Below are 27,404 nucleotides of genomic sequence, written 5' to 3' on the forward strand. Positions count from 1 at the left end.
CTAGTTTTTCTATTTTTAGTAGAGATGGGGTCTTACTCTCGCTCCAAGGTTTACATTTCTATGGTTACACTTATCAGAGTCAAACCTATGCTATCACCCATCACGATGCCTAGCTAGTTTTTCTATTTTTAGTAGAGATGGGGTCTTACTCTTGCTCCAAGGTTTACATTTCTATGGTTACACATATCAGAGTCAAACCTATGCTATAACTGAATATGAGTCAGAAAACAGGGGTATTGTTTGATATATCTTTGTACCTTCTCAAGACTAGTGCAAAGGAAACTTTTTTTTTGAGACAGAGTCTCACTTTGTCATCCTGGGTAGAGTGCCGTGGCATCATAGCTCAAAGCAACCTCAAACTCTTGGGCACAAGCTACTCTCTTGCCTCAGCCTCCTGAGTAGCTGGGACTACAGGTGCCCACCACAACACCTGGCGGCTAGTCTCAAACTCCTGAGCTCAGGCAATCCACCCACCTCAGGCACCCAGAGTGCTAGGATTACAGGTGTGATCCACCTTAACTGGTGGCTTTATTAAGAAGACTCTTAATAAATATTTGTAGAAATAGAATTTTGAGATTTGCTTAAGATCGCATTCGTATCTTTTAATTTCTTGCTCAATTATCTACTGTTGCACTCACTGTGATGAACGCAATATTTGTGGTCCCCCCTCCATACAACGATTTGTATGTTGAAGTGATGGTATTAGGTAAGGCCTTTGGAATTCATTAGACTCCCAGGAAGCCATGAGGGTGGAGTCCCCATGACAGGATTAGTCCCCTTATAAGACAAGGAAGGGACACTAGACCTTCCTTTTTTATTGCCAAGAGGGAGAACACAGTGATAAAGTAGCCATCTGCAAACCAGAAATAGGGATCTCACTAGAAACTCAGTCTGCTGGCACCTTAATCTTAGACTTCTCGGCCTCTAGAACCGTAAGGCATACATATCTGTTGTTTCCACCACCCAGTCCTTGGTATCTTACTGTACAAGCCTGAGCTGACTTACAATTCTGTGAAATTATTTAGAAAATTCACAGATCTAAATTTTTCAAATAATTTTTCATACAGAAATATCTTATATCTCATCGTAACTAAATAAAATATGTTTCTTCCTTTTATGAGTTTATTTACTGAATTAGCATAATGCTTCAAGAGTATGTTCTCCAGTGTAGGGTAGTAACATTTTTCGCAAGTTTTCCCCCCAGGCAAAGGTGACAACTGTCTAAAATAAAAAAGCAATGAGTACAATCTAGCTGCAGTTAAAGTAAGAACAAATGGCTCACTTTTTATTTGTACCTTTTAATCTTGACTTACAGATTTGATTGTCAAATCCACTTTCTCTTACTATAAACAAACTCTTCTAAGCTGCCATATTTATTGCTTCTTCTAAAGGACCTTGAAGAAGAATCTAGAGTATTTTAGACCACAAGGACGGTGTCATTGTACCTTGCAGAGACCTTTCATAATGACCTACTTTTCTGGCCATTCTCACCACTACAGTGCTTTCTATGGACTCCCTAAAGCCATGTGTGTGCTGTGGATCCTGCTCCATATATATTCATCCACTAGGCAACATCATTTTGTTAAATGGACAGGGAAGATAGAACATTTATCTGCCAAAATACAATCACAAACAGACCAACAAAAATGAAGCCCATATGAAAAGTATACATGTATGAAGAATTTCACTGGGTCAAGTCTTCCTGAGGCCAGACTCAATCATTCCAACCCTTGAACTCCAAGAGACAGCCTGTGTCTTTATAATAAATACTTTCTTTTAATCAAGCCCATTTAAGTTGCTTTCTTTCTCCTGTAATTTAGGGGTCCTCACTAATATATCAGGTGTTGTGTAGCTAACATGAGGGTCATGGATTACATAACAAAATCCAGGAAATCAAATCTCTAAGAACAACTGTCAGAGGCTGTTCCTTTGCTTAGCATTGTCTGAGCATACAGTCTTCCATCTTATGGTTTTAAAAATTTAATAAAAAAAATTCTTGTAAGGCACGGAAGGGCCTTTTATGTTACAGATTTTACAAAATCCAATGAACAAATCTTAAGGTTAAGGCTAACTTGGAGAGAGTAACGATTTCCTGCTTACTTTCAGTTCTGTGTATCTCAAGGCTTTGGCAAATTTTTCAATTGGAAATTTTCAATTTTCGAAGTGATCCACTGTTATTTTTCATCCCGCCATCTCTCAGCCAAACCTTTTAACTGACTTTAGAGCTTCAATGATTTCATGCAAAATAATTTTGTTTTGAAGTATAGCATGCAACTTCTTTATGTAATGTAATCGATGGATGTAAACAAAGTTTTCAATGATTCTGAAAAGTATAGCTGGATGTAAACAAAGTTTTCAGTGATTCTGAAAAGTATAGCTGATCCTCAGTAAAGTACAGATAATCTTCAACCAGCATGTATTGGGCGCAAATTATGAATACAATGCTAGATCATGGGGATGTAAAGAAAGGGCTGACGAATATGGAAATTCTAAGTCATGGCACTATGTAGTAAGTGCTGTAGAAAGGGTGTTGAGGTCACTGTTCTAAGTGATAATTAAGTCTATGTGTCATCTCGCTAGGCTAAGGAGCCCAGGTGTTTGGCCAACCACTAGCCTAGATATTGCTGTGAAGGCATTTTGAGATGTAATTAACATTTACAATCAGTTGCCTTTAAGTAAAGCAGGTTGCTCCCTAAAATGTGGTTGAGTCTCAGGGGCAGACTAAAATTTTCCTACAAAAAAGAAATTCTTCCTCAAGACTGTAATATAAAAATCTCTGCCTCGGTTTCCAGCTTGCTGGTTTACTCAACATACTTAGATTTCCTGTTCACCAGCCTGCCTTATATATTTCAAGTTTCAGCCCCCATGATCTCATAAGACAATTCCTTACATCAGTCCCTTCTCTTTTTTCCTTCTCTTTCTTTTTCTCAATCTCCTATTGTTTCCATTTGTCTGTAAAATCCTACTAACACATGTGTATTCTAGCACACAATTGGTATTTCACTTAGGGGATTATGTGTCTGTTTCTTCCTCTAGATTCCAAACTCCTTACAGTCTAGATTGCTTCTCGCCCATGTTTGCATTCATGTTGTATGGCTTATTTTAGGCATGTAAAACATGATTAAAGAAATAATATATGAGTAAGATCTTCTTAATAGTAATGGATTAAAAGTGTAATTTTCTTATTTTTTTTCTAATGAACACCATATTTCTATAATAACTTTGCCTTGATTCATGATATCAAAATAGGCATCTGCTTATTAACATGAATGCAAACTGGAGATCTCAGAAGAGTTCACCAGGCAGGACATACAAGTTGACACTCAGGAAAATCGAGACTTGTTCATTGCTTTGAGACACATCAATGTTGTGGCACACCTGCATTTCTAACCCCTCAAGTGTACGAGAGATGACACCTCTTTTTCATTTCTTAAAATTTTCTTTAGTGTTACCATGAACCCCTCCATATCATGGCTGAGTTAGTGAAAAAATGAATCACTTAGAGGGTGACCTGGAAGTGATACTGGTGGTGGGAAGAGAGGTGATGAGTAGGAAGCTTCCAGAACCCTATCTGATGCTACAGAGCAGTGATTTTCAACCAGTGTGCCATGAACGGATCTTAGGTGTGCCTTGAAAAATTTTAAAGATCCATTAAATTATTTTTGAAAGCAGTTCAAAGCCCAGTAAGTATATTCCTATTTTAACTTTTTTTTCGATCAACATAACTTAAGTGTGCCGTGGAAGTTTAACTACAGGTTCAAGTGTGCCAAGGGATTTAAAAAAAGGTTGAAAACACTGCTTTGGATCCTGAGGTCCTGTGAGTTATGAATGAGCAGGTGCGGGAGCTCTTGGCCTCTGTCTTGTGCACTGCTCAGCACCTGAGAGTCTTGGATTAAAACACTGTGCTTAGAGCACAGCCTTTCAGCACCAGCCAAGAAAGGATTTCTTTTGTGGGTTCTGCCACCTTCCCCAGACATATTATATCCAGACTCTCACCTTTTTATAGTCCATGTAGAATGTTATATTCTCTCTTTTTTGGTTCCCTCCAAAAGGATCCTGACATAATCTATGCCAAAGAGTGATTGATTATTAGGTAGCTCCTACCTTCTGTCTAGAAAAACAAACTCACAATATAGGGGAACATTAAAGGTTCCCTGTATGTAATATGAGCTGAAAGAAAAATACAGCAAATGAAATGGTACAGAAAATTGTTCAGCAACTATTATATTTTATTCAGCAACTATAGCTGTGACGACTTACCTTGTTGGCACTTTTCTGTTTGCAAGAAAACACAAGACTGCAAATGTGATATGAGTCATCAGGAATGCTAATCCAATACCCAGGAGAGTCCATATATCTGGAATTTTAAACCAATGAAAAAGGTAAATATACAATAAAAATTGTAAGAGACTACAGAACCATGGCATTTGTTTAGGAATAATGCCACCTACTATTCTGAGTGTGCTTCATGTCGGTAGCAGAAGGATTAGCCCTGATATGGCATCGATTTCCTGCCCATCCTTGCTCACATCTGCAAAAGAGACAAAATGGAATATTGGGGGGAAAAAGAAGTGCAAATATATTTGAGCAGAACTGTCATAGGATAAAATGATGAATGTCAATGAAACAATGAGATACCAGGCACATGGGTAACTTTGATAAGAAAGCAAAAATGTCAAGCCAAAACAAAAACAAAATCAAATTTTATTACTTCACATTATTGGGTAAGATGGTGTTTTGTCAATATTTATCCCCCTCTTGATTTTATAAAGTGGGGATGTGGTTTCTATATCCTCCTTTCCAATTTTCAAAAATTGACTCATTTTTCACTAGTGTTCAATATCACTTTACTCTATTCATCATTTGTTTTGGACCAAGAAGCTGGCACATTTTTCAATAGTGAAGAGATTTAAGTTCTTTCAAATAACCAATAGAGCACATCCAAACAAGGGATTAACATGAATATAAACGAGAGGACGCATTTGTTTCTTGTGACAAAGGGGGTGATCTTTCAAAGTTCTTAGTTTTGGAATCAGATTAATAATCTCATTGGATGTCCTAGTACAATCTCTGACCCCTACTAGGATTTCATTAGCTTTGTTTTATCGAGAGATATACATAAAGAAGCTTGAGACTTTGGTATGAAGAGTTTCAGAAACTTCAGTATTAACGAGTACTCATGCTTCTAAGGAAGATGAAGTTTATTTCTAAGCAGGAAACATACTGGAATTTTTCTGTGTTTGCACGTGCATGGGTGGGTTTAAAGTTTATATGCATACACTTGAATATCAGAATTAACAGGCAATAAATTATGATGGTCTTGGCTGAATTTCCTGCTAAGTTCATGGTACATGCTACAAAAAAAACAGAAAAAAGGATTTAAAAACTAGCCTTGTACTATGTATGTTTAACAGCCATATTTTAAAAGCAAAGCTGCTTTAGAACACACTTATTGGATTTTCTCTCAGTCTCTCCTTTAAATTTGAAAATCTGTACGCTCAAAGTCAATTCTTTCACAAAACCAATCAATCAGCTTCTTTAAATATAAAAAGTTTAGAGGTTCAAAGAGGCCTACTAGACTGCCTTCTTTTTCTTAGTAAATATGTTTGAAACACAGACATCGAAGATAACATGATTGATTTAGTGTTTCTGAAATTCAAATGACAATAAATTACAAGGGATACCACAAAATTTTGAGATACGCAAAGATTAAGAAATGTAAAATCATTTTGATTATGGTATCATCTCAGAAAAACCACTACCCTCTGTGCACTTTTGCATTCTTTGAACAATTTTTGAAAACACTCTTTCTATTCATTTTCTTCAAATGCCATAAGCTCCCTTTTGGAGGTGTGAACAGCTTTTTTCGGGCTGCAGAACCTTCATCTGCACATGTGATTATTTTACTGTAGGGAATAGGAAATAATCCTATGGGGTCAGGTCAGGATTGTAGGAGAGATGAGTCATAAGTTTAACCTCTGTGGACTCCAGAAACTGAATGGTAATGTTGGCTGTGCACTACTGTCATAGTACAAGAAGGTCCCCCACAATCCTATCATTGGCTGCTATTCTTGAAGTTTCTCCAAAACTTCTGGTAGATACACTGTTGAGTGACAGTCCTTTTTTCTTCCAGAGAAACGGTTGTGATGTGACCACTTTTGGAGAAGAAAGTTGCCACCATTTTCTTTCTGTCACCTCTGGGCCACTTTAGTTTTGTTGCTGAATTTTCATCAGGAAGAAGAAAAAGCACACTAGAGCTCACACTAAAGTCAACTAAAGCTCATCCTCTGGACCAGACTGGTAAGTCCACAGGTCATCACCAGTAATGACGGTAGCAATCTGTCTAGACTTCCCTCCATTGAATCTGACCAGCACTTCTTTCCACCATTCAACACGGATGCGCTTTTACTCATCTGTCAAAGTACGATGCACCATTGGGATAAAACTTTCCTGACTTGAAGATAATCGACCGTGCAGGTTCTGGACATTGTGGACACTGCCAGTGATCCAATCTGTGGTGCCACTTCAACGTCCTTAAATGTCACTCAATTGTTTCTGAGAACCATTTTTTCCACAGTAGAGATGTTTCCCTCAGTTGCTGTGGTGGCCAGGCACTTGACACCCACTCCTCTCCCTGCCTGGCATTGAAGTTCAGCCTCTTCTAAATTCTTGAAGCCACTGAAAAATCACACAAGGGAGGAGTAAGGTCCCTACTGGAAACACTCGAGATGCTGAGATTCCTTTAACCCACTTTTGAAGTCATAGGATATCATCCTTCAAATAGCGCTCTCTTCCCAGCTCCACAGCAGACGCCAACCAGCTGCAGCAGGGATGCAACAGATGAAGCCCTCCCAGTGGCACCACTCAGCCCAGCAAGGTGAAACCTGCACAGGTGAATCAGAACGGATGCCGCTGTTCACCGACTGTTATTTCTTGGAAGTGAAATAATGGACCAGAACACGGTCTGCCTCAACACCTTCACAATGACCTTCATAGAATTACTGAAGATTAGGAGAGTGATTGGTTTGTATTCTAACTCCCTCTTAAGAAGCATTCCTGAGGGAGAGAGGAGGGGGGGAATGGTTGGAGGGAGGGGGATTGGACGGATCACTTCTGAGGTTTATCTTATGAGGGTACAAGTGAATCTTTGTAAGAGCAGAATGTGAACATTTTAAAACAATAACTAAGAAAATGACATGAAGGCTATGTTAACCAGTTTGATGGAAGTGTTTCGGATTGTGTGTGAAAACCCCACACTGTACCCCAGAAGTGCATTAATGTATATAGTTACCACTCAATAAAAGAAAAAGAAAATTTTCCACCATTTGTAGGAAAAAAAAAAAAAAAAGGAAGCATTCCTTAGCAGCCCCCATTTGAAGCCTGTCAGTCTTTCACACTTGCACATGTTGGTGTGGACTAAAATACACACCAACACGTCTTCATTCTGGGTTTATTATGGAGCTCTGTTAGATTGTGAAAGTGCTGCTTTTCCTGGCATCATGGCTACAGGAACCTTCATCTTGGATAAACAGTACTTATTTGAATATGCCTATTCAGATAAATTTCAATGGAAAATATCTTGGAATACCAGTTTAAAAAATTCATATAGTTTAGGGGAAAGCCAAAGTACATGAAGAAGCAGTATGAATCCTCTCCTCCCTCCCTCCCTCCCTCCCTCTTCTCTCCTTCGCTTCTTTCCTTCCTTGCTTCCCTAATTCCTTCTCTCCTTCCCTCCCCCCTTTCTCATTCCCTCCCCTGTCTGTCAGCGTATTTTCTATCTACTCTCTGTCTGTCTGTCTATGTATGTATCTATCTATCTATAACTGATGGTGAATAAACAGAGTATTGAGTTTCCTTTTCTTTTGACAGTTCCTCAGAGAGTTTAACTAGACTGAAAAAATCTTGTCTTAATTTTACAGAAAACAGGTATAGATACCATGTTTAAAAAGAAAAACAGAAACAGGAAATTTACCAATAAAAATGACAGAAAAATTTGTTCAGAATGGTTTGGCACCTTTAGCTCAGCAGTTAGGGTGCCAGCCACATACACCAAGGCTGGTGAGCGCGAATCCAACTGGGCCAGCTAAACAACAATGACAACTACAACCAAAAATTAGCCAGTGTTGTAGCAGGCGCCTGTAGTCCCAGCTACTTGGGAGGCTGAGGCGAGAGAGTTGCTTGAGCCCAAGAGTTTGAGGTTGCTGTGAGCTCTGATGCCACAGCACTCTACTGAGGGCAACATAGTGAGACTGTCTCAAAAAAAAAAAGAATGGAGTCGTAGCAGGAAGTTTTCCTTCCAATATCTGCATAAACAGTTGATTGATAGATTGATTTGGTCAAAGAGCATTTATATCATATCATAAATCAAAGTGACATAATTCTATCTGCTAATATCAGAAAAGTAACAGGAAAGGAGCTACTGTGAGGGGCACACTCAGCAGGTGTTAAAGAGGCTCAGTGTCGGCCTCTTCAACCCTTCCTCTCACCCTGGGGTGCTCTGAGGCGTGGGGGAAGGGCACTCTGCCCCAATGTGACCAGAATTTCTTTCTTCAGTCTCCAAAATCTCAGTGATTCAAAGAATGAACCCATGGACCACAGGTCCGTGGTAAGATAGGATTTGTTAGAGAGAAAAAAGTATAGAGGAATAAAAAGTACCAGAGCTTCTGGCAGAGGGGAAGACCCAAGTGGGAAGTCTCTGCATGGGTCCTCTGTTTAGGGGTATAATGTCTTGAGAATTACATTTAGCCAGATGTGTCATTAATGAGCGTATTGATGAATGAATGAATGCAATCCTTCCAGCTGGGGGCAAAAGATCAGGGTGTTCCCTTCATGAAATTCCCCAGGCCTAGGAAAACTAGGGTCCCCTGTCCAGCCTTGAATGGGGGAACCCTGTACTCCAACTTGATCTAAAAGTTTCAGCTTCTACACCTTGTTTTCAGGGTCACACGCTGATCCTCTAGCAGCGGAAGTGAAGAGGGGAAATTGAGGTAAGCCCTTAACGAGCCAGCCTTATTGTCACTGGTGAATTTATTGTAACAGAAAACCGAGAAAGCAGAAGGAGCCACTACATAATCTCTGAGCCACAAAGCACTGAAATTCCACACTGAGTACTGGTGATTAACATGTTTGGACTAATTTCTTCCATGTCTAATTAGCTCGGGCAGGTTTTGTAATATTTACAAGTATTAGGAAGGGCTCATCTGAAAGAGAAAGATAAACATTCCGCTCCCTTACTGCATAGAAGTCTGTTTCCTTAACATGAAGGAGAGAAAGGGAAAAATAAAATACACTTAGATTCTTTCAGCTATGGCCAACACCTTAATCCTTCCTAGATTCTAACAGGTCTTTTGCTATTCGTAGGTTATAACCGAGGAGCTACTGAAGGAACTTATTTCTGAGTGTGCTCGGTGACGCCCGTTCATTACTCGCTAACTCCTGGAAGAGAAGTCTCCTCCCATCCTTGGCGTCATTCACGTACCTGCCCAGCCCGTTTGCCAGGGAAAACAAGAGAGGAGCCACATGTCTTCCAGACCTGCGTTCAGGGACGAATTGGGTGAGTACTAACTGAGGTTTACTTTGGTCTCTTTAAATGACTTGAATTGTTCTAGTAAGTCTAAACTAATAAAATTATGTTCTATTTCTTTATAATCACCCTAGTAATTCTAAAGCAAAATAAATTAAGGGCCAAGGCAGAGATGTGGTTGTTATATAAAACTATTGGTATTTGCATATTCAGATTGAGATCACATTAGCAATGTCAACTAGATAACCCGACCTAGTACTTTTCACCAATCTGCCGTGACAGGGAGAATGCATTTGATGGTGTTACCTTAAACAAAGATACAACTACAAAGGTTCCTAAGCCCATTTGGAGACACGACATTCCAAGCATCAGAAAGAGAGAAGAATTTTATGTTTAAAAAGTCCAAATTCTCATATCCACTCCTATGCTTATCTCGGTCTGGACAGTCTCACCAGTGTCACCTCGTAAATATCTCAAAGCTATTTCCTCCTATCCTCCCTGGTGCTGTCAGGTGGTTAAAGACCCTCATTGCTCTAACAGGCCCTCACTGCATTTCCTGCCTCTAGACTGAAGTCACATGGTGTAAGTTCCCTAATTAAATCATAACTCTATACATATACTGAGTACAATGTGATAATTTGATATGTAATGTGAGTTATAATGCGGATACTAATTTCTTCCATGTCTAACTAGCTGTGGCAGGTTTTATAATATTTACAAGTACTAGGGAAGGGCTCCTCTGAAAGAGAAAGATAAACATCCCGCTCTCTGCATGCATCGCAACCTGTTTTCTTTACATGAAGAAGAGAAAGAGAAAAATAAAATACAATTAGACTCAGCTATAGCTGAAAGAGTGATGACTAACATAATCAGTTTGATTTAAGCACTCTACATTATATATCAAATCATTGCACGGCACCCCCTAAATGTATACAGTTATGATGGAATAAAAATTAAGCTAAAAAACAAAAGAAAATCTTCAAGGCTTTCCACTTTGCCCTAGCTCGGAATCTTGTCAGGATGGGGTGGCCTTACGCAGGGGCCTCTTCTGATACTGGCCTGCCTCTTGCTGATACAACTAGCTTGATCTCAGTTCTCCTTTAGCTCCCAAGTCCTTGACACTGATTCAAAGTCCTTCCACCCAAGAGACAAACTCTTTCATATTTCTAGAGCTTTCTGCAACATCTACTTTCCCTGGCTGGAAGATGGCTTCACTTCTTACCCGTCTGGCTAACTCACCTTTCCCTTAAGGACAAAGAACAATCTGGAACAATTACCACTCACCTCTGGAAGTTTTCCCTTTGTGCCTTTGCTCGACTTAGATATACCATCTTTGGTCCCATGGTACCCTGCAAAGTCTTAAGACAGCACTTAACCTCACAGTGCTCCTTATCATCCTCATCAGTTTTCTTACAAATCTTTCCAGACCATAAATTCTTGAAGATGGAGTCTATACCTGTTCGCTCATGCATGTGCCAATGAGCACAGCCCTGTGCATAGATGTTTGCTAAAAACATTTGTCATCTTTCTTGGATAATGTGTTACAGTTACCAGAGCACTTTTTTTTGGGGGGGGGCGGTGTACACATATTATCTCATTTAATTATTGGAATACATCAGAATCACATAAAAGGTTGCTTAAAGCACAGATATATCAGCCACTCCCTAGAGTGTCTGATCCATTAGGGCTGGGGTAGCCCAAGAATTTCATGTCTAACAATTTCTCAGATGAGGCTTCCTTTGCTGGTCTGGGGGCCACACATTAAGAGCCTTAGAACATCCCCTTAAAGATTAAATGTTATTATTCCCAGTTTGCAAAGAAAATTGAAGCTCAGAGAGCAACGGCTTTGTTAAATAGGAATCCAGGACCTCTGGCCTCCTTGTCATTGTACCATATGAACATTAGCAAAATATTTAGTGTATTTATTCCAGTTCTTCATAAAAAGAAGTTTCACATAATATCAGATCTTGTGCTTAAGAGATAGTAAGTTGAAAATGCACATCTTCAAATCCCATGCTCCTGTGTGGTTTTTCACTGCAATTTCCAGTTGACTTAGCAGTCCAGCTGCACAGAATTGCAAATGTAGGAAGCACATTCCTACTTTATTCCTAATTATTATAGCACAGTAGAAATAACTTCAATTGCTTAAGGAGGACCAAAGACAAAATGTCTTCTGTTTCCCCTTTGTGCCAACAGGTTAGTGGTGTGATGTGGTAGCTGAACTGATACTAACAAAACTTATTTAAAAAAAAAAAAAAAAAACTCCTGAAGTTGGTGTTGTGAGATATTTCTTCTGCCTTTTTTCCCAGCTGCTATGAAGTAATATGTCCCAGAAATTGAAGGAGGGAAAAAAAAAAAAAAAAAAAAAAGGTGAAATAACAAGGAAACTAAGTAACTCACAATCTGGGCGACCGAAAATGGACTGTACGTCAACGGACTCTAGTCTGGCTTCAAGATGAAGAGAGTGACGGCGTTATATTTTGGCTGCAAAGTGCAGTCCTAGAAAGAAATAGGTTTTTGAAATTTTTCTTCTCTCTTCACATGAAGTTGGAAAGAATATTTTCCTTTACAACATATATTCTTGGTTGCATAAGACCTGTTTCCTCTCTGGCATATTGAAATATACATGAAAACACACAAACACACCACCATGGAATTGAAGAGTATTAGAAAGGATGAGCAATGGATTGCTGGGATGTAGAAGGGATTTCCACCATCACAGTATCTACAAAGGCAAGGCTGTGAGACCCGCTTTGACTTTTTGGTAATAAGAGTCTTACAGTACTGGAGACCCATCCTCCAATAGCTTTCCATTCAATAGAGGGAAAAAGTATAAACTCTGAACTCTTTAGTTCATGAGTAATTATCGAGCACCTTCTATTTGCTAGGCCTTGCTCTAGGTCCTAGGCATCATAGCTTTCTGGTCCCTGAGACAGGTCATGTTGCTTCTGAAACATAAGCTCACTCTTACCTTAGGGACTTAATGTTTGCTGTTTACCATGATCAATGGCCCCCACGCAAACCCTGGAATATCTTGCACACTCATAGAATTGTGATCTTAGGTCAAATTATCTCCTCTCAGAGAAGCCTTACACCACTGCCATCATCTGCTCCCCATCCCTTCCTAATATTGGCTCACCCTGACTTCCTTCATTGCATTGGTCACTACCCAAAGGTCATGCACACACGCACACATGCACAGATATATATACACATGCGCATAGAGTGTATATATGTTTATACACTTAGAATATGCTAGTGAGATAATATTTATCTATTATGTGTATATACAAACACCTCTGTTTTATATTAAACCACAAAAATAGAAATCTGAAACCCTGAATGACTGACTTCAGAGATAATATAAGTCATATAATAACATAGGATTTCAAAATCCAGAGTAGATCAATGATCTGTATGATATTGAAAAAGGCGTAACACGTGCTTCAATCTATGATATTCTGCTATTTCGTTCTTTTAAAGTTTCAAGAAAAGGCAATTCCCATGATATAAGTGCTGCTTCAGAAAACAAATAAACCAATATTTGCCTGATAAGAGAAACTCAAAAAGTTTATGGACTGAAGCAAACCTAAGCACCGTGTCATTATGGAGGCCAAAATCCTAAGTAAATGACTGCAATCTGAATACGAGAGGGTGTTGTGCTCTGGTATTTGGTAAAAACTGCTTCTTCCTTCAGTATGAGGTTTTAATCCATAAGGAGAAAGCAAATCAATCTGTATAAGAAGCAGAGAGCCTCGTGGGAGAGAAGGAAAAAGGCAGTAGAAAATCTCTTGTCCCGTGTTATCGACAGACGACACCTCCGGTAATATTTCTACCTTGAATCACTACACCGAGCCATTGTCTTAAGCTCTTCATGAGTAAATAATCCTTGAGTAATAATCAAAACTATTTTGTTAGCATTGAAGACTCTCCTAAGATATGTTCCGGACTTGATCAATACAGTGGGGGACTTTCTCAAATTTTTGAAGAAAAGATAATTCCCAGGTTATGTGTACTCTTTGCATAAAACAATGAAGGTCCTCTAATAGGTTTCATACGGTTTTCCATCTCTGCTGCATTGATCACAGGCAAAATCATAGATCGATCTTAATGATTTGGAAAATCCCAAAATAATACAGTAAAAGAATCTCCAGTTAAGGAGGCTAAAGAGGACACGGTAATACTGTTTATATATATACACACATTGAGAAAAGAAAAATATATATACGGTAAAAAATATATATACTGTATATATATACTGTAATTACTGACACAGTAATACTGTTTATATATATACACACAGTGAGAAAAGAAAAATATATATACGGTAAAAAATATATATATACTGTATATATATACTGTAATTACTGACACAGTAATACTGTTTATATATATACACACAGTGAGAAAAGAAAAATCTGTATCAAAATTTTAACACTAAAATCACACTTGACTTCTGCAATTATTAGAGATATAAAATACAATATGTAAGGTAAGAAATATTATTGGTATACATTATAAATTAGGACAGTTTTTTTTGTTGTTTTTTCATTCTTAAAATGTGTATTGCGGGCTAGGTACGGTGATTATAGGTACACCTATAATCCTAGCAGTCTGGGAGGCTGAGAAGGATTCTTTGAGCTCTGGAGTTTGACATCACCCTGATTAAGACCAAGAACTGGCATCTATTAAAAATAGAAAAATTATCCAGGTGTGGTGGGGGGAGGCTAAGGCAGGAGGATCTTTTTAACCTAGGAGACTGAGGTTGCTGTGAGCTAGGCTGACACCATGGCACTCTAGCCTGGGCAAGAGTGAGATTATATAAAAAAAAAATGTGTCTACATTATTTTGGCACCCTTGGTATACGTAATACCTCTAGTTCAGAGGAATTATATTGATCATATGTCTTTGTTGTTCGATTACTCCAGATCTCTTAAAACCTCACCCCCTTGGGCAAAATGAAGAATGATCACCTTTCATTCTAGGGAAGATGGGACTACAGAGGCCAGCTGGAGGGGGTGCAGAGATGGAATTGCAGGGATCCGCCAAGGATGATGTGGCTAGCAGTGGAAGAAAAATGATTCTGCTGGAGCTATTTCCTGTTGTAAAAAGCTCATAAATTTTAAGAACAACAGGTCATTTACCACTTGGCCTAAGGATACTCTGGGCGGATAGGGTGAGAGAAAACTTGGTGGAAAAATAAAGTCAGAGCAAGAAATGATATAAAATAAAATAAATGAAAATTATCTTGCTTTTAGGTTTGATAACTTCAGTAACAATAAATCCTGATAGCAGGTGATTTTGCCCCATCCCATCTACAGAGCACCAGGCATTTCTTCTTAAATTAAAAAAGTATAGACTTTTAATTATTTCCTGTGTACTCTATCACCTTTGCCAAGAAACAAATATAATTTGTGGAGAATACACAGACATGCAGCATGTACTGGTTGAGCTGACAGGGCTAAATATTTAGCTGTTTTTGTAGCATGCTGTTATTTACATATATAGCATTCTACAAACACAGGTTGGTACAAAGTAATAACATCTATGCCTGCATTTTATTCATATCACATTTTATACGAAATAAAAGGATTTTTGAAAGCTTAGACTTAAAAATATTTGTTCAAGGAACTGTCATATTGTCTGTTTTGTAGCATATGGCCACACTCCTTATGCTAAAACATCTGTAAAAAATTATTGCGTTGTTTTGAAATAAAGATGTTAGATTTGACTCCTTTGTTCAAAAATATTGGTTAAGGGCTTGGTGCTCCTCCTGCAGTTTGAGGTAGCTGTGCAAAAGGAGTCTTTGACCTCATGGGGTTTATATTTCATGGAGGGGAGGATGTGTCTCTATGGGGAAAAACAATAGCAAAAACTTGTGCAACTATATTGATGATGAAACCAGAGAGGTTGCAGTGGCAGTTACTAAAGGACGGATTTCAGACAGTGAATGTGAACAACTCTTTCAAGAAGTTTTGTCATGAGATGGAATATAAGTGGGTACAAGAGAGGATTGTCTAGCTCTTATTTTAAGGTTGGAGATATAAGAGTACGTTTGTTGATAATTAAGTAGACCATTTAGTAGAGAGGCTGGGCTCTGATAGAGGCAGCAATGGAATAGACGAAATTCCAAAGAAGAGGAAAAGGAATGGATTCCAGAAACTGTGAGGGAAAAGTCTTGGGAGAAAATTGGGAAGAGGACAAATGGTGAAGGCTACTTTATGGCTTGGGTGCTACAAATAACTTGGGAGGCCAGGCGCAGTGGCTCACACCTGTAATTCTAGCACTCTGAGATGTTGAGGCAAGTGGATTGCTTGAGTTCTGGCTCTCGTCTCTACTAAAAATAGAAAAATTAGCCAGGCATTATGGCAGGTGCCTGTAGCTGCAGCTACTGAGGAGGCTGAGGCAAGAGGATCACTTGAGCCCAAGAAAGTGAGGTTGCTGTGAGCTATGATGACGTCACAACACTCTACTCAGGGTGAGAGAGTTAAGACTCTGTCTCAAAAAAAAAAATACACATATAAAATAAAATAAAGCAAAGTAAAATAAAATAATAAAATAAAATGACCTAGTTCTTTCATAATGAATCTCCTCCAAAAAATTAAGAGTAAGTAATTAGCAGAGATAGTGCTGTAGGGTGGGCAGATTGAGGGGGATGGGAGAAAGCATCATTTGGAATGACTTTTAATTCTCAGAGAGCCCTCAAGCTAGAAACCTGTAGTTCATTTGTAATATCAAACCAAGCCATTCTCCTAAAAATGTACAATATAAAGAGATGGGAAGTATGGGGGACGGGGACAGTGGTGCCACATGCCTGTTTGAGGTTCTAACTCTGTGTGCAGTGGGGGGGCTTTTCACTATGTTTATATTTCCATTCAGGTATTTTATGCATCTTTTTCAAAAATTCAAGTTGCACTAGAGGCCTTAAGTTCCAAAGACAAGCAACTTCAATTTCTTTAACTGTTTCTTCTAGTGTGACCTCCGTTTTGTTATCCGTAATATACACAAGAGGGGTTCTTTGATTTAACTCTCACTTTATTGTCATTGCTAAAAATGTTTTTGTATTACAGAACCAGCAGCTTCTTACCATCTCCTCACAAGCTCCTGCCACCACTTAATATAATCAAAGTTGTATTTAGTGTTTATGATATTACTACATAAACATTATTGTTCATTGCTGAGTTAACAGCATATGAAGATTAACTATCCATGTACTTTCCTGTTTATTTTTTTCTGGAGTTAATGATCAAGTTTATTTGCATTTGCTGAGTTTGCCACGCTTTGCAGTTAATTCCTAAACTCTGCACAACTTCTCAATACTATTTTCCACCAGGTTAAAATATCAGCTCAATTGCTAGCACCCTTTTTGTTTTGGAAAAGGGAACTTATGAAATAAAAATTTTGGCAGGGGACAACCAAAGCCCTCTCTCTGTCCCTTTGTGCCAACCTTGACTACATGCTTCTGAGGTCTCCTCCTCAAGAACTTCTCTCCAAAATCAGCCCGGTGTGGTCCCAGACCCCATATCTTCCTCTTCCCCAGTTTCCTTCCTCATTGCTAGGGTAGAGTTAACTTGGGAGGTTAACTTTGAAAGACCATTTGTCTAAAAATAACATGATGGTGGTCAAAGTTTAGTTTGGTTGACTTTGGGATTCAGGTTCAAAATTATGTAACCTCATAAATCAGACATTGCCTTTCAGCTATCTCTATTATTTTCTAGCTTCTAGGTTACAGCAGTTCTCTGATTATTCATGAATATTTATGTGTGAACAGTTATGCTACTTCTCAGGAACCTTCATCAACCTGGAGAAATTTCTTGAATTATTTATCATTCTCTCCCTGTTCTGTTTTCTTTGTTCGCAATTCCTGGAATTTGTACTATTTTGATATTAAACTTTCTGAACTAATTCTTAAATTTTCTTATCCCCATCCTCCATATTTCCCATATCTTTATATTGTACATTTTTAGGAGAATGGCTTAGTTTGATATTACAACACTTATATCAATGTTTAAGTTTCTTGAGTATTATATTTTAATTTCCCAAAGCTCCTTCCTCTTCCTCTAGTTATTTCTTCTTCACAGACTCGGGATACAATATATTTTCTAACTCTCTGAGCATATCAAATAGACTTACACATTTTTCTTTAGATGCTTATATTATTTCTATTTCATCTGGGTTCTATTTCTTTCCCTGAATCTGTTGATTATTAGTAGTTGTATCTGTCTTTTTTATTAGTGGATTTCCCTCCACATTTGGTTATTTTTGGCATTCTCGGAACACCTGCAAGTAAAGCCCTAAAAAGATTATCCCTGGGTTTTGGCATCGGCTGGACTGGTTAACTGATGATGAACATTTTAGGCAACACTGATGATGAACTTGGTGGATGCCTGATTATAAAATTTTTAGGTCTTCATTCTGGTGCCATTTAAGCCTTCACTGAGGGAGACTTACATCTTTCACTTTGTGGTGGCCATGGCAGTTTGGCATGGGGAAGCACAAGATTCACTGCTGGTGTCCTGGGAGCCAAGAAGGGAAGGAGAATATTCCCAACAAGCAATTCTTAGATGCTGTGGTCTGAATATTGGAAGCCCCCAAAATTAGTGGTTAAAATCCATAGTACCAATTTGATGGCATATAGAGGTGAGGTCTTTGGAAGGTGATGAGATCATCATGGGGGAGCCATTAAGAATGGGCTTAGTGGTCCTTATGAAAGAGAACCCAGACGATTGCCTTGCTCCTTCCACCATGTGAGGCTACCGTGAGGAGGTGCCAGGTATGAGCCAGGAAATGTTCTCAACAGGAGTCAAATCTGCTGACTTGATCTTGGACTTCCCAGCTTCAACAACTGTGAGAAATACATTTCTGTATTTTATAAGCTACTCAATCTGTGGTATTTTGTTACAGCAGTCTGAATGGACTAAAAGATCAGAGAAGCACTTCCTGGCTACCCTCTGGGGAAAATGTTGTTACTGAGTTCAAAATCTGCAGCACAATTTCCCTAGAAAATAGATCTCTTGAATTGAGAGGCAGTGAGGTGGAGAGCCCTCATAGCATGAAGTTTGGGTTGGGATATCTAAAAACACCTTATGTTCCATCAGTGAATTATTGACAGATTATCAGTGAATGATAGTGAATGAACAGTCTATTAATGGATTGTTGACTATCAACAGATTATTGACTATCAATGGATTATTGACTGTCAGAGGATTATTGACAATCAATGGATTGTTGACAGTCTATCAATAGATTATTTTTTCCAATTTAGTGTTCCATTCTGCTACAGAAGAACTCTCAATGTTTGGCTTCCTAATTTATCTGTCCAGTGAATGCACCTGTCTGTCATGGATTGCTTCTGTAGGGGCTCAGATTTCATCTTCTACCGAGATAAGTTACTCCTCCATCTAGACCTTATCTTCTGAATTGTTATCGCCTTTTCTGTCCTTTGTTATCTATTCTTCATTGCACTGATCCTGTAGATTTATACGACTTTTATTCTTTTGTGTTATTGTTTCGGTGGTCTGAAGGGAGAGGTGATAAGTGCTTATTCTCCCACCTACCTACCAACTTTTATAATTTTCTTCCACTACCTTAGCTGCTTTACTATATTCACAGAAAAGACAGGGAGTTGGACTGATTCAGTAGTGGAGTTTTCCCTGATAAGTATAATTTAGAGTGAAAGGCAAAAGGGAATTGACAATGTTACCAAGAGAATATAATTTTAATAATGTACCTGAAAAACAAAAAACAAATAAACATGAAATTTAATTTTGCTAAGAATGGAAGCAAATGTAGATGAGGAAGATGAAAAATATGAAAATTGGATTAGGAATGTGAATAAGAATAGAAAATCTTAAAATGGAGGGACTCAATAGATTATATTACCTAGAAAATGGGGCACTCTAGTCAGAAACAGTGATGCATGAAATCAAAATAATATCGCTGTAGAAGGTGACAATGTCTAGGACATGACCCAAAGAATGAAGAAATCTGCAAGTATAAAGGAAAAGTCAATTATGGGTGAGTCAGAGAATTGAAAGGATCAAGAGTATTTTGGAAGATACACTCATGCATGCCTGGAAATGAATACACCTACACCTAAAAGCTAAAATTCAATAGATGTGGGAAGGTGGACATCAGGAATAATGAGCACTAGGACACAGGGTAGTCAGATAGTGTATGCTTCATAGAAGCTAGAAGCTTTTAAGGAAGAAGGAAGACAAAAGTTTAAGAGGAACCAGTGAAGGATTAGGAGGGTACCCAGCAACCTCCCTGGTTTGAATCAAACCATTTGACTTAGGAAAGCTTAACCAGCCTCCACAGAGAGGGCTATAGTGGAAGCACTGTCCTCAAGGGACTGCCTCTTTCTGATATGGCAAGGAGTTAAAGGAAACCATTTCGAGAAGATGTTTATGCTGTGGAAAACTTTGTTGACCACAGAGCTGGAGAACCAGGGCATACAAGGTAAGAATCTGGGAAAAGGAGAGAAGAAGTGGATTTTTTACATTAGCCATTGAATTCTACAAAACGGGATTGAAAATCCTTAGTGGTCATTGATGATCTGGAGAGCAAAAGCATAGAGAAGTGAAAGTTTAAGCTGAAACCAGGACTTGCCTAAGTTTTGGTAGAATTTCAGAGCAACTGCTGCATTGGTAGTGTGAGATGATGTGATGTTTCAGGGGAGGAACGTGAGGGGATTCTGAGTACATCACCCTAATTGTGCCACTCTGGAATAAGGATCATTTTGAGCTACATAGAATGAACTCTGGACCCTATAGCCCTCTATGGGGGAGAATGTAAATTCCCCTTTTGAAAGTTATTCTCTCTTCCAGCTTTCTGCGTCAGGAAGGGGAGAACGACCTTATCTCTGGAGACTGGCTGGTACTGAAAATGAGTTTACACAAAATGTTACTAACTTGCCTTTATCTACCTATATTTTCCTCCCCACAATTTGCTCCCCCAGAGTCTCAAAGTCCTTCTCTTTTGCCTTGTCACTTCTATACAAATGTATCATTCTTCGTTAAATGCCACAGAAGCCCATGTTTTAACCACCCTTTGAGTTACTCAGCACCGAGTTCTGCCTCGTGTATGCAAACTTAATAAACTGCTGTTTGTTTTTGTCTTGTTCATCCATCTTATGTCAATGGTGAGTTTAATTTGCAGAGCTCTAGTCAATGAAGGATAGAGGGAGGAGTGCTGTCCCGTCTTACAAAGAGAATAAATAAATCCATCCTCATCAGGGCCTCATTATCAACCAAGACATTTGGTAATTGGCCTTTGGCTTAACTCAAAGATGTGTGATGGTCAGTGAACAGTATTATTTAAAGATAATTTTTAATGAAATCCAAAAATGGTCATGATAAAGAATTCAAAAAGAACTCCAAGGGTATACAAACAGTATGATACTACTTTTTAAAGTATATAAATGTGATTTTGGTTAATTCTGAGATGGGGGTTTTAAACTGGATATGTTTCCGAATTTTTAAATTGTTTATAATAAACACATTCAAATATTCCTTTTCAATACAGAAGGATATACAAAACACAAAATTTTAAAATATAATGCAACTGCCTGACTTGAAGCTTTTACTTAAATGTGGGCTTATTTCTTTTTAAATAAAAAAAAATTCCGTGAAAGCTTTAGATTAATAGTTGATTCTGAGATAGACAAAAACTATGTCATTTTAATCTTAAAACTGAATCAACACTGCAAACCAGTGATTTAAAAAACGGAGCCATCACTAGAATTACTGGGGGAAAAACAAAAATAAACAACCGAGATCTCAAGGCCCCATCGAAGAATTACCGAATCCAAAATTCCTAGAGTGGGTGACCAATCTGATAATTAGAACGATCTGGAATGACTGTGACAAAGCAATGCAAAGCAAGCGATATTTAATTAGATCTAATTAATCATTACATTAACAGTCTAAATGAGCAGGCCCATGGAACTAGTCACCATGTTTCTTTTTCTTATTTAAAACTAGTGTTTTAGATGGAAGAAAGGCATTCCAGCTAATTACAAGAAAAATCCCTGAACCAAATATGAGAGTCACTTACTAGAAGACTCTGAAAGGCTGAGAAAAGGCCGTAAATTGGCTAGGGACCTCAGGAACTTAGGAAACAAATGCAGATGAGTTTTATCCCTGTTTTTATTCATTTGTTTGCTTTTAGGTCACCTCTTATCTCCCCTTTCCTGGGCAGCAGAAAAGATCACAGCCCGGAAACATCTATGTGGGCAGTCAATAAAAGTTTCTCCCAAAGCCTGCAGCACTCTCTAGCCACAAAACACTGGTGAACAGTAACCCACCAGAACAGAAGCCTTTTAGCCATATCCACCTGTTGACTAGGCCAACGCCAGAGGAAAACCAACCCCTGCTATTTATTTCCCTACCTCAAAAAGTGAATTCTTCTGAAATGCTCTGAAAGTAGTTCCCTCCTTTCACAGACTGAGGGCTTGAGAGCTGTCAGTTGAGGGCTGAGGGAGCTCTGTGGAAGCCCGGGAGAGCCCTACCTGGGGAACTGGGTCCTGCTGACTCTTCTGCGAGCCCACTGAATATCCTGCTCTAGGGCCACTCAGCCCAGCCATGGGTACATTCTTCTACAAAGAACTAGGAAGGGACTCTTCTCTTGAAGCTTTGACCTTGACTGTTACCAGAGCAACACCATTACCTCCTCAACCCACTTACCTACAGATTAAGGGCGATCACGGACAGTTTTCAGAATTTTTTTGTGACTCGTTGTCATCACCCTAATTGCTCCTGTGATGGAAGTGGCATGGGTGGTAGGGAAAGTCACGCCTTGGGTAACCACAACTAGAAATCATGTTTTACTAAGGTGTACACAGAACCGCACAAAAACATGAGCAGATAGAAGTTCTACAAGTGAACTTTTCTCTGTCCTTGACTAACTGGATGACTTTGAGTAAATCCTTCACACTCTCAGTACCTTTGTGTGTGCACACCACTGTGTATCCTTTACATTTCAGAAGTGCTATGACTATATAACTATTTCAAGAGAAGAAAACGATTTTAAATTCTTCCCAAAGAATGATTGTATATAAACTCAATAATAACGCTCAATTTTGTACAATAAGCAAACAGCTAGTTTTAATTGGTGTGCTCTTTCAGAGTTTAAGTTAGGTAGAGCCTCAATGAGTATTTTTCATCTAAAAGGTCCTTCAGTGCTTACTTACTGGCCTTGATATTCCTGTATGTATTTTGCTTCAAAGAATATGTTATTCAAAATGTATTCAATTATAAATACCCTATAATGGAACAGTGCCTAGTCAACAGCAGAAATACACAAGAAAGCCCTGTCCAACTCATGCTTTTCTTGCCTTGACTGAGAACAGTACAAAATCTTTTAACATTAAAAGAGCCTGATTGTACTGACAGATGCTACATTTTTAATATTAAAGAAATGAAAGAATGAAAGAATGTTTTATTGACGGTATTTGTAGGTTGGAAAATGGATTCCAAAATCTCCATTTTCTAATCTGAAGCCCCTCTTTTGTCTGTCTTGGTGCTAGCCACTGTTTTAATAGAATCATCACTTTGTCCATAGCAGGTGAAGCTGTTTTCCTTGGCGTACTTTCTCTCTGTGATTGCATTTTTTGTAACTTTCAATCTGTCATTTATTTTTCTTTTGGCCAAAGAAAAGTTGTTAAGGGTGTAAGGAATGATGATGTTGAAGGAACCGGAGTATTTACCACCTCTTCCCATGTGGAAATATAACAGGGTCACATCAGGGGAAATACAGTTAAACAAGCCAATCAAATTGCAAACCTGTTTTTGAAAGAACTATGATAACGGTAGCTAATTAGGCTTCTCTTTGATGAAAATGGAAGGGGGAAAAAACCTTTTAGAATTAGCGCCCCTGATATTTTGATAGCCTGCTATTTTGTTTGATTGGATGCTTATGGGAGAAAATATTCAATGCTTTAAGTGATTACAATTGCTCTGGACACTAAGCAAATCCAATTGAAATAAAACAGAATTATTTTGCACATGGAGAAAGGTGAAAGTAGTTTATCAACCAATTTGGGCATTTTCAGACGATATCTGACTTTGGTACATAATGACCTGAATAATAATACCCGAATTCTGTGAGTTCCTACTATGCTGTCCTTCCACTTCCATGACACTTATCCAGTACACATAATGACCTGTTAAAATGTGTTTTCTCTCTTAGCCTCCAAGACCCATGAAGGCAAAAGGGATGTTTGTCTTGCCACTGATTTTTCTGCAGCTTGCCATGGAAAGCACTTTGTGGTCATTCCATACACATTTTTTGAATTCAATTGTTTTGAATGTTCTAACTTCTTATGTGGATATATAACCTGGAACATAACCCAGAAAATGAAGAGAATTTAGGACTGATATTTCACCTATTGCCAGGGACTGGGAGAAATTTCTTCAAATCATAAAAGAGGTAGATTAACAAAAAAATACCCAAGATTTGACATAGTGTCTGTATAATCAGACTTTACTTCTAAGCTCAGAGTCTGTGCCTAATGGTACAAAAAGTCATTTTGTGACCGCAAGGTGTGTTTTTATGTCTATGTCCTTTTTGGTGGGGGGGATCCCCAGAAACCAATATGGCGCAAAAATACCCAGGACCAGGCTGACTTGTGTGATTGAGCGCTCAGATCTAGAGTCATTGTGGGTGGGAATGGAGTTAGGGAGAAATCCTGAGACTCACTAAGGCTGTACTTCATGTCTTACAAAATTCAGCATCTGTTATCTACCAATTCAATGAATCAGAGGTCAGAAAAACAGGGAGAGGAGATCCGCTACCTTAGTTGACCATGGAGCTGAAAAAGGGACATTCATCACAGGATTGAAGATGGGGCTTTGAATCACTAGGCAGAAATGAATTAGGGACATGATTATTATATATTCTATTTATTGACCTTAGTCTATACAGCAAAAGAGAAAAATAAAACATGCAACTTTAACAATTATAGGACAAAGATAAAAAGTTGCAAGGAACATTATCCTGAAAATATAGGTGGGAGGTAATGAATATAGAAAGAGGGTTTCAAAAAATTACTGCTTGAAGAAGAGAATAAACATGAGCGTCTCATCCTATGCTTAGAAGATAATTACTTAAGGTTCTTATGCTTCAGTTTCCTCATCCATAAAATACATAAGACGTACTTCTTAGGGCTGTAAGTCTTAACACATTTAATGCATGCAAGTGCTTAGAATCATACCTGGTACACATTAAACATTCTATGAATATTTGCTATTATTATCATAAACAAATATTTTATTAAGCTCCTCGGGTATGCAGTGTACCCTTCTAATTAACAGAAATATGAAAGCTAAAGCAACTGAGATGCTGATAAAAATTTGATCAGATTACTGGTAAATACCAAAAGACTGAAATAGCTCGGAAAGAGCTCCCTGTCCTAAAATAACCCCCTTTGCTAAAGAGCAAAAAGTAGGAAAATACGCTGACTCGCCATTTTTATGGTCAGTTTGGTAAACAAGAAACTTTCTATGTTGCCAATTAAAATACAAGATAACCAACCGTTTATCTTCCAAAGTAAATACTTGGCTCAATTGATTTTTCATTCCTTTTTTAACCAAAAAAAAAAAAAAAGAGAGAGAATTATTTTGAATGGCATCCTGCCAGACAAATCTATGACTATTTTCAGAGATAAACCACGAAGAGAAACCTGGAGTGTTTTTTCAACTATGGCCAATGTTACAGAGAAAAATAAATGGTGTGAAATGAGAGGTCACGTTAAGTACCATGGCAGGTAAATAGAGAGAGAACAAACATTCTCAGGAAAGAGAACGGTCTTCTGGTCCAAGTCCCTGCCCGCCACCCTTGTTTACATGTAAGGAAACTAAAGACCAGGGAAGTGAATTAACTGTGTTGAAATGACCCAGCATCCTTTAGAGCCCAGTATAGAGCTCTCTCTAAGACCCCAAACTCGCTGTGTTTTAATTGCTCTTCGCTTGAAAATGGAATACAAATAGAAGATTTCAGTGACCTAATTCTCACCGAGGCTCATTACACTCCTGCGTCTCCGAGTTAACAGCATTTGTGATGTCTGCTCTGTCAGGTTCTGCTGTGAGCTAGCAAGAACATCAATAATTTATGCAAAAGAGCCTTGAAAACGGACTGTACACAGCTAAGAGAGCATTATTGCTTTATGCACGTGAAGTCTGACAATGAAGTTCATGAACTCATCCTAAGAAAAGTGCTACATACCTCGTTGTTAAATATTACTATAGTCATCTTTGAGGTATTCCCCTTGGGAAGTTGTGCACTGAGGCCAGCACCTAGTCCGCCCTTCAAAGCAATTTTGGGACTCTTTTCCAGGAATGGCCATCAGGGCTGTCATCATATGAAGCCTGACAGTTAAATTTGTGAACTCATTGACCTCATTGCTGAATGGCACTATGGTCACCAGATGGTTAAGAGGAGAGTACTTCGAAGGTAATTCACTGTCTTTGCAATCATTTTTTGACTGGATTTGCCAGACACCAGGTGCAAAGGCTCCTGATGTGGACATCTGGAGCAGAACGTTATTGGGTTCTCCTGAGGGAAGCTACTCTGACCTCTGTATTCTGAAGAATGAGAAAAGCAAAATCCCGAGGATTGGGTAGGGGTATTGTTAGGATGCAGCCAAAGGGAATTAATTTAATAAAGAAGATAAATCCAACTAGTGTAAAGGCCAGCTCAGTCAACAAAGCAACAGCTGAAGACAGGTCAGAGGGAGAAAGGGCCAGATTAAATTGAATGAGGGATCAGTGGGGTGGGCCAGGGTATTGCCAGTATACCAAAATATCAAGGGTGAAGGAATGAAAAGCTTATGAGAGAATGAGGATCACAGGTGTGACGTACAGATTGGAAAAACTGGGGGATGGAAGGAAACAAGGACACAAAAACATCGCTAACCATTTTGGCAGAATATTATTTAACCCACATCTCTATTTGATAGAGTGCATTGAAGTGACTTCACTCTCACATTGTTCAAATTTTTAAGAAACCCAGATAGATAGCTCACAATAAAACTGCAAGTGTTTGTAAGCAGAATGGAGAAAGCCACCGGAGCAAGAGAGTGAGGATGCCAAAAAGAGGAAAGTCCCAAAGGAAAAGGCTTCAGGAAAACAAGGTTAATAGGATCACTGGACAATCTGATGGACAGCCCTAATGAATAAATTGTCTGCTATCAAGTCATCACTCTACTCAGAAAGTAGCCACATAGCTTGGAAACACTCTCAGAATGCATAACTTCTCCCTATCTGGGAAGTTTTATACAGTTTCATGGAAGCTACAGATAAACAAATATGTAGAGCAGAGGTTAATTTGGGTTAGACAGGAAAAAAAAGTCTACATTGTGAAATATTGCCAGGGTTTCCTGGACCACCACAGCAAAAGGAAAACTGAGGCTGCCCAATGGCACTTCGCCCAGATTAACTGGCCCTTAAAATTATTTTAAATTATATATTTAATAAAGGAAAATATTTATTTATGGAATTAGCAAATTGGAATCTTAAGTGAATGTGTCTTGTTGTTTCCATTAAACATTAATTATAAGAACCATAGATTGGCTATTGCGAATAATACCAAGTAAAGCATTCTGAGATAACTGATCTTTCATAGAAAGTTTTTCAAATATGAGATTCTAAGTGTTTAGTGTGTAATTAAACACAGACTGGCCTGGACTGTCTACACATCTCAAGAGGTATTAAGATCCACGTATGTGGGTCAAGATATCAGATCCTCAGCTTTTTGTTAAGCTCTGTATAATGGTGGAGCTTTTTCTTAGTGGCCGTCCATGGAAATAATTACAACAGTTTTGAGAATTGAGCCCTTATTATATCGTTGGCAATGTATTAAGTGTTTTATCAATATTAACCAC

The 27,404-nt window shown here is 38.5% G+C and overlaps 1 protein-coding gene across 1 annotated transcript in view; it reads right to left on the bottom strand.

Moving 5' to 3' along the window:
- Positions 1-27,404, bottom strand: part of MALRD1 (MAM and LDL receptor class A domain containing 1) — a 514,668-nt gene that overhangs the window by 23,194 nt on the left and 464,070 nt on the right. Inside the window, exons 37-38 of the mRNA XM_012803304.1 lie at positions 4,452-4,531; positions 4,261-4,357 (exon numbers count right to left, since the gene is read on the bottom strand). Coding sequence (XP_012658758.1) covers positions 4,261-4,357; positions 4,452-4,531 — 177 coding nt within the window. The remainder of the gene's footprint in view (positions 1-4,260; positions 4,358-4,451; positions 4,532-27,404) is intronic.

This window comes from Otolemur garnettii, unplaced genomic scaffold (assembly GCF_000181295.1).
Source record: "Otolemur garnettii isolate 467f Iridium unplaced genomic scaffold, OtoGar3 scaffold00019, whole genome shotgun sequence".
Lineage (NCBI taxonomy): Eukaryota > Metazoa > Chordata > Mammalia > Primates > Galagidae > Otolemur > Otolemur garnettii.